The sequence below is a fragment of the Octodon degus genome, unplaced genomic scaffold (assembly GCF_000260255.1).
Source record: "Octodon degus isolate 3935 unplaced genomic scaffold, OctDeg1.0 scaffold00185, whole genome shotgun sequence".
Taxonomy (NCBI): domain Eukaryota; kingdom Metazoa; phylum Chordata; class Mammalia; order Rodentia; family Octodontidae; genus Octodon; species Octodon degus.
In genome coordinates this window covers 4,236,859-4,245,541 of record NW_004524761.1, presented here as the reverse complement: position 1 = coordinate 4,245,541, position 8,683 = coordinate 4,236,859, and the positions used below count along the sequence as shown (strand labels likewise).

Sequence of the window (8,683 nt, the reverse complement as noted above, 5' to 3'; positions counted from 1 at the left end):
TTTGTTCAAAGAGCAGTGAATTTCTTTTTTTTATTTTATTTTATTTATTTTTTTATTTTGTGTGTGTGTGTGGCCAGCTCAGCCCACGAGGGGGCAGGGCTGGCTGGCATGTGGTGCTGGGGATTGAACCGCGGTCCCTGTGCTTTGCTTAGCTTAGCTTGTTCTAAGTAGGTGCTTTAGACCACCGAGCCATCTCACCAGCCCCAACCCTGAATTTCTTTTACCAAATATTTCTGATTAAAAAACTTATTACATATCCATATGATGATTTTACATAGCTATTAAAAATATTCTTATGTACTGAGAAACTTCTTTACTGACACAAAATTCTCTTCAAAATATGATCCCCTACTATACATGACACAAATGTTCATTTCACACACATATATGATGAATGAAACAAAGCAAAGTCCATAACAGAATATCCTGTGTGTGTATGTTTGCCTCAAAGGAGGGATGACATTCATAAAATCTGCCACACACTATGAAACATATCTGGAAAGATATACAAGATAGATAAGTTTTTTTCAAGAAAATATGTCACACAATTCAGGGATGCTAGTTAAGAACTTATGACATGAATTCTTTTTCTTTTTATATATACTTTTTGAATTTGGAACAATATAAATGTCCTAATTATGTAAAAGCAAATAAATATTCCTCATCAATTGAAAAAACTTTTTAAAACCTTTATAAATGGGCAGTTTCATTAGAAAACCTCTAAGCGTCACTATACATCAAAAGAAGAATGACTACCTCCCAGACTCCTTTGGGAGTATTAACTCAATCACGCAGAAGCCACCTGTATGAATTCAGATGCGGAAAACACACTCAAAAAACCCCACCTGGGAATCAACTATCCACAGAGAGCTGATTCCTCCTATCCACAAAGGAGCAGCAGCCGAGGGAGGCAGAAGATTAAACCAAGAGTGGAGGCCAGCAGCAGGCTCAGTAGCTGCAGGTAATATCTTTCCTGCTGTCTTTGCTCTGCCGGGCTCTCCTGGACCAGATCCGCTACACAATTCCAGAGGAGCTGGCCTTAGAAGATGATCATAGGAAACTTCACCAAACACTTGGGACTTCGTGTCCAAGACTTCCCTGCCCAGAAGCTGAAGGTTAGTGCAGAGAATTAATACTTTACAGTAAACCCAGACAGCAGGGACTTGCTTGTGAATGACAGATTAGACCAAGAGCAGATTTGCAGAAAAAAGCTTCTATGTTTTATGGGTTTCGATGTCTTTGCTGAAAATCCATTGAATATTTTCCACATAGCAGTAATTGTTCAGTATATAAATGATAACACTCCACTATTCAAACAAAGATTGCTTTAAAAATTGGAGAATCCACTAAGCCAGGTAAAACATTGCCTCTAGATCCAGCCCTGGATTCAGATGCTGGGATTAACTCACTGCAAAGATATCTTCTTCACGACAAAGAGTACTTTGATCTTGCAGAGAAACAGACTTCCAATAGACATAAATATCCTGGGTTGATCCTGAAACATTCTCTGGACAGAGAAGAGCATAATTTTCATCCATTGGTCCTCACTGCTGTGGATGGGGGAAACCCACCTCGGAGCAGCACCACCCAAATCCAAATTTAAGTCACTTACATCAGTGACAACTCTCCAGTGTTCAGCCAGGATGAGTACAGGGTCACATTGCCAGACATGGTTCCCCTGGGTTTCTCAGTGCTTCAGGTGACAGCCACCAACCAGGACGAAGGCATTAATGCAGAGATCACCTACTCCTTTCACAATGCGGATGAACAGGCAGTACAGTTTTTCAATTTACATAAAAAAACAGGACAAACCACAACAAAGGATCATCTGGATTTTGCAATTGCTAATAGTTACACCCTGAACATAGAAGCAAAAGATCCTGGAGATCTTGCATCCCATTGCAGCGTTCTAGTTGAAATTCTTTTTTTTTAAATTTTATTTATTCGTGTGTGTGTGTGTGTGTGTGTGTGTGTGGCGCCAGCTCAGCCCACCAGGGGGCGGGGCTGGCTGGCATGTGGTGCTGGGGGATTGAACCCTGGTCCCTGTGCTTTGCTAAGCTTGTTCTAAGTAGGTGCTTTAGACCACTAAGCCATCTCACCAGTCCCATAGTTGAAATTCTTGATGAGAACAATTGTGCACCTGAGGTGATTTGACTTCAGTATTTACTCCACTACCAGAAGATTCACTTCCAGGAAGTGGTCGCCTTGATTAAAGCAAGAGATAGAGACTCTGGAGAAAAAGGTGAGGTTTACTGCTTCATCTCGGAAAATACAGGGTTTCTGCTGAAATCTTCTACAAAGAACTATCACAAACTAGTGACAGACAGGGCTCTGGACCAAGAGGCAATCTCTGAGTGCAACATCACCATCACAGCCACTGACAGGGGTAAGCTACCCCAGTCCTCCAGCACAAGCATCATCCTGCACATCTCAGATGTCAATGACAGTGCTCCGGTTTTCCAGCAGACTTCCTACATGGTCCACATAGCTGAGAACAAGCTTCCTGGGGTCTCCACTGCGCAAGTCAGAGCCTCTGATCCTGACCTGGGATTCAACTGCCAAGTCTCCTACTCCATTGTGACCAGTGATCTGGAGCCCAGAGCGCTGCTGTCCTACGTGTCCGTGAGCGCACAGAGCGGGGTGGTGTTCGTGCAGCGCTCCTTCGACCACAAGCAGCTGTGCACCTTCCAGCTCACGCTGCAGGCCCGCGACCGCAGCTTGGCGGCGCTCAGCGCCAACGTGAGCCTGCAAGTGCTGGTGGAAGACCACAATGACAACGCACTGCAGGTGCTGTACCCCGCTCTGGGGCCCGACAGCTCAGCGCTCTTCGACATGGTGCCGCGAGCCGCCGAGCCCGGCTACCTGGTCACCAAGGTGGTGGCTGTGGACGCTGACTCGGGACACAATGCGTGGCTGTCCTACCACGTGCTGCAGGCCAACGACCCTGGGCTCTTCAGCCTGGGGCTGCGCACTGGCGAGGTTTTCACCGCGTGCGCCTTAGGCGATAAAGACGCTGCCCGACACCGCCTGCTGGTGGCGGTGCGTGACAAAGGACAGCCTCCTCTTTTGGCCACAGCCACGTTGCACCTCATTTTCGCGGATAGCCTGCAAGAGGTCTTGCCCGACCTCAGTGAAGGGCCAGTGCCCTCTGACCCCCAGGAGGAGCTGCAGTTTTACCTGGTGGTGGCCTTGGCCTTTATCTCTGTGCTCTTCCTCCTCGCTATGATTCTAGCGGTTGCTCTGCGCCTGCGCCACTCCTCCAGCCTAGCTCCAGGGAGCTGTTTGCCGCCTGGTCTAAGCTGCAAGACTGGACCCGTGGTCCCAGTCTTGGACAATGACGTTGCCATTTTCCTACAACCTGTGCATTGCCTCCCATTCTGCAAAGACAGAGTTCAGTTTTCTGAACTTGACATCGGAAGTTGCTCCCCCTCAGGATCTCCTGTGTGATGATCCTTCTGTGGTTGCATGTACCAGTAATGAAGATCTCAAACTATTTTTTGACACTTCTTTTTCCTCCCATGTCAGTATTTGCTATCCTGTTTGAATTTACATATTTCATTCACTTCTCAATCATGCATGATTAATCTTGGATGTTTTCTATGTTTCTAATGATGCTACTTGAGATATAGACTTTTGGGATGGTGGAAATTACCTTCATCATCTTTGAAATTACATGCTTACTAATTTTGGGTTTCTACTGTGGGCATTCTGTATGTTGGCAAATCTTGCTAGAAAGAATGATTTTTTTATTTTATTTATTTATTGTTGTTGTTGTTGTTGTTGTTGAACAGGTGATTGAACTCAGGCCCTTGCACTTGCCAGGGAAGCGCTTGTTCTACTGAGCCATCTCCACAGCTCCTAAGAATGATATTTTGAATATCAACTCTTCTGATAATACCAGTTACCCTTTTATCCAAGTGACACTGTTTTTCCCAATAATCATGTTTAACCCTTGTAAGTGTGCAAGTTAAAATGTATGTCCCTCTTCCTAAATTTCATTTGTAGTTGTCTACCTTTGCTTATACTAATCTTCCAATAACTAAGTTTCTGTTTAGTTGTTTTACTTGTTTTAAGGAGCCAGGGGAATGGCTCTGTTGAATAAGTGCTTGCCTGGCAAGAGCAAGGACTTGAGTTCAATCCCCCAGTTCCAAAAATAAAAAATAAAAATAAAATCTCTTACTTGTTTTATTATAAGTAGATAAGATTCAAATTGTTCATTAAATTGCTAACTTTGTTTTTTTTAATATTTATTTATTTTTATTTATTACATTTATTTATTGTGTGTGTGTGTGGCCAGCTCAGCCCACCAGGGGGCGGGGCTGGCTGGCATGTGGTGCTGGGGGATCGAACCGCGGTCCCTGTGCTTTGCCAAGCTTGTTTCAAGTAGGTGCTTTAGACCACTGAGCCATCTCTCCAGCCCTAAATTGCTAACTTTGGATCCCACAATTCCCTCGTAATTTCACTCCAGTATATTCCACAAATTGCATAACCAACCTGTAGTCATTTATTTTATGCACTTGTGTTACTATAATAAGGTAATGAACACTTTATTTATAGAGAATTTCCTACATTTCTTTCTTTTGTACAGAGTTTTGAAAAAAATCAGTGGAGTATAACTGTGTTCTCAGTTTTTTAAAAGACACATTTATTCAGTGTCATGATCAGACTATTGCATCTAGCAATCAACAGCATGGGTGAATAAAAAGGTCTACATTAAACCCTTTGTTGGAATGCTTTACACTTTCCACAAAACAGAAACTAAGATAACCTGTTATACAATTAGTCACAAATACAGTCCTCAAGTTTGTTGCCCATACTCATGAGTATTGTCTGAAACATGTCTTCTTTGTAGCAGCTAGGCCCTGCCACCACTGTGCTTGGCTCAGTTCACAAATATGTTGTAACCTGTAGCTTCCCTGTCACTTCTCTGGCTCTCCTCTCCTCCTAAGCTTTGTTTCCTGGAAGTGTTTAAAACTTCTGCCACTGCCATAGCTACTGCTGCTGCTGGAGCCACCATAGCCACCTTGATTTTGTGATTTGGTAAAATATTGGCCTCCACCACCATAGAGCCCAGGGCTTCTGCCTCCAAAGCTTACTTCCTTCATGGATCCAAAATTTGAAGACTGACTGTTGTAATTGCCAAATTCATTATAGCTTACACCACCTCCATAATTGCTTCCATCATTACCAAATCCATTGTAGCCGTCTCCACTGCCACCAAAGCCAACCCTACCACAGCTGCCACCAAAGCCACCTCGACCACTGAAGTTTCCTCCACAACTGAAACTGTCATTGCCACCGAAACCACTTCCACTACTACCAAAATTTCCAGCACCACTTCGACCTCTTTGGTTAGATGAAGCACTAGCCATCTGCTTTGACAAGCCTTTCCTCACTTCACAATCTTGGCCGTTCACATTGTAGTATTTTTGAATGACAATCTTAACCACAGAATCATGGTCATCAAAGGTTACAAAAGCATCTTCTTTCTACTGCCTTGGTTGGTCATAATTTCAATCACATCAATTTTTCCATACTATTCAAAATAGTCTCATAGGTGATGTTCTTCAGTATCTTTAATGCCCCAACAAGGGTCTTTATCTCTATTAAGTGAGCATGTGTTCTCTAAGAATCTTCTCTTGAGACAGCTCTCTTTGGTTCCACAACTCTTCAATCCACTTTGTGTGGCCTTGCATTCATGGCTGCATTCACCTCCTCCACAGTGGCATAAATGACAAACCCAAAGCCCCTGGCACACTTGATGTTTGGGTTTCTGATTACCATGAGCTTGTTCCCCATTGCTCAAAATGGCTCCTCAGACTCTTATCAGTAGTTACAATGCTCAGACCTCCAATGAAGAGCTTCAGTAGCTGTTCAGGCTCTATTGGAGTCTCTGAGTTAGAAATGAGGGCAGTCGGAAGACAGACTGACAATGCTTCACCCATGGTGTCCACCAGCAAAAAGGAATAAGATACTCTGAGACTTTTATTCATAATATCCAATTTATTTCCAGAATGCCTCATTGTAATGTCCGACTTGCTAGCAGTTAGTGACTGTTTTAAGGATTGTGCTAAAAACACCTTTAGTCCACTTTCTGAAAATATGAAGATGTAAAATTTCTATATAGATAGTAAACTTTTATGTCTCCTTAAAATTTAGTCAACACTGTTTGGTTATTAAATGAAGAATAACCTAAATAACTAATGCTATGCTAGTTTCTCTCAAAATTTCTCAAATTACTAAATTCAAGAAAGCCATGAGGGGATTTTAATGGACATAGCTCAGTGGTAGAGCACATACCTAGCATGCTTGAGGTGCTCAGCTATCCCCAGCTCCACAAAACACTACACATTCCATAACAATGCATAGACAGCTACTAAAATATTTCCTTTTACTGCATGTTTCTAAATTCAAAACTAAAGAAATAAAATGAAGGCCAGAGAGATGGCTCAGTGGAATAAGCACTGCCTGGCAAGCGCAAGGGCCTGAGTTCAATCCCCGGTTCCACCAAAAAAATAATAATAAATAAATAAAATAGCCAGACATGATGGCATAGACCTATAATCCCAGCATTTGGGAGGTTGAGGCAAGATCATCATAAGTTCAAGACAACTTGGATTACACAGCAAGACCCTGTCTCAAAAAATGAGAAAATAAATCAAAATGATGATAAAATGACATCACATGTGATGGTTAAATAAGACTACAGGAGGTGTCTGATATGTTTATAAAGTTACTGAAATGTTGTCTGCTCTTTTTATAGTACTTCAGCCTACTGCTTTGTAATCATTGCTTAAGGCTTTGCATTTGCTTTGGTACTTCATTCATTAATCACTGAAAATATTCTCACATGCCTATTTTGTGAAAGTTGCTATTGTAAAGATACACTGTGAAGCAAATATTCATAGGCATATGGTGTGGATTAGAATCCGCTGTATACAAAATTCACCAGGAAATTTACTCTCAAAGTTCCAAATCATTCTTGCAAAACCTATTTTACAGAAAGGTAAGACTATCCCTTGAACAATGGGCATCTTGTTGGAAAAGAATCGAAAACTTGCCCAGATTCTAAAGGATGAAAACAGGTGAAGAAACATCTCCTCATGGGTGAGCACCAGAGCTGGACTTCCAAGAAAAGGCTGACTACTGACTTTTCACCCATCCTTTTGCTTCACCCCTCAATTTCCCTCTTCTCTCTGGGGAAATGGATGTGCTCCACATACACAACACACTACACACACCGAAAAAAAAGAAACCTACGGGACGGGGGGGTAAACAATGAAAAACTGAAGCAAGTATTAAAAAGTGCCAAAAATTACCACTTTCCTGAGAAATAAATACCTTCAGTTTACCATATACGGAGCTGTGGATCATTCCTGGATTTTCACTGCAAGTTAAACAATGAAATTTTGAGTTTATTCTATTTGGGAAAAATAGGATTAGGAATACGAAACCTGTACAAAAGAATACACTGCAATTACAGGTTAGGACTCTGAGCGTCGCTGTTCACCAATCCCGGGGAAAGACAACCTGAAATATCGGAACAAGATTTCTGCAGCACAAAGCCACTGGTTCTGGGGCTTTAGAAAAGCTTCAACCTGGATTCCCCCGAGCCCCAGCATCCTATGGCCAAAGCACATCATTCGGGAACCCAGCGGTCATAGGACTCCTCTGGGCTCCACGTAGAAACACCCCAGCTCAGGATATCCGCAGCGGGAAGGCAATGGCGGCTCCTCTTCACTCACCAGGCTACAAAGGACTGCTCTGCATCTGCATACTCCTCCGGACTCTGTGGGAAACCCGGGCAGAACAGATCTGCTACTCGGTGCCCGAAGAGCTGGAGAAAAGCTCTGTGGTGGGCAGCATCGCCAAGGACCTGGGGCTGGAGCCCCAGAAGCTGGCTGAGCGCGGAGTCCGCATCGTCTCCAGAGGTAGGACGCAGCTTTTTTCTCTGAATCCGTGGAGCGGCAGCTTGGTCACGGCAGGCAGGATAGACCGAGAGGAGCTCTGTGACCGAGCTCCAAAGTGTGTGGCAAACCTAGAGATTCTCCTAGAGGATAAAGTAAAAATCTTTGAAATAGAAGTGGAAATAATCGATATTAATGATAACTCACCCACCTTTGCAACAGAGCAGAGGGAAATAAAAATTGCTGAACATGAAATTCCAGGGACAAGATTTCCTCTCCCAGAGGCTTTCGATCCAGATATAGGTATAAATTCGCTGCAGGGTTACCAGCTCAGCTCCAATGCTCACTTCTCCCTGGATGTGCAAAGCGGGGCAGATGGGATTAAGTACCCAGAGCTGGTGCTGGAACGCACCCTAGATCGTGAGGAAGAGCCAGCACACCACCTCGTACTCACTGCGTTGGATGGAGGAGACCCAGTGCGCTCTAGCACTGTCAGAATTCACATAACACTTATAGACACCAATGACAATGCTCCTGTCTTTACTCAGCCTGAGTACCTTGTAAGTGTTCATGAGAACTTGCCCATTGGCACTCGGCTCCTCATGATAAAAGCCACTGATCCAGATGAAGGACCCAATGGAGAAGTGACATATTCTTTCCGGAAAGTAAGAGAGAAAATACCCCAGCTATTTCAGTTAAATTCTTTGAGCGGTGACCTAACAGTAGTGGGAGATCTAGATTACGAAGATTCAGGGTTCTATGCCATAGATGTAGAA

General features: G+C 43.4%; 1 protein-coding gene across 1 annotated transcript in view; it reads left to right on the top strand.

The window, feature by feature from the left end:
- The window catches only part of LOC101566381 (protocadherin gamma-B2), an 8,299-nt gene extending 4,755 nt beyond the window's left edge, over positions 1 to 3,544 (top strand). The window contains 3 exon segments of the mRNA XM_023704042.1: positions 1,639 to 1,910; positions 2,108 to 3,335; positions 3,337 to 3,544. Coding sequence (XP_023559810.1) covers positions 1,639 to 1,910; positions 2,108 to 3,335; positions 3,337 to 3,544 — 1,708 coding nt within the window.
- Positions 3,545 to 8,683: the final 5,139 nt, after the last annotated feature.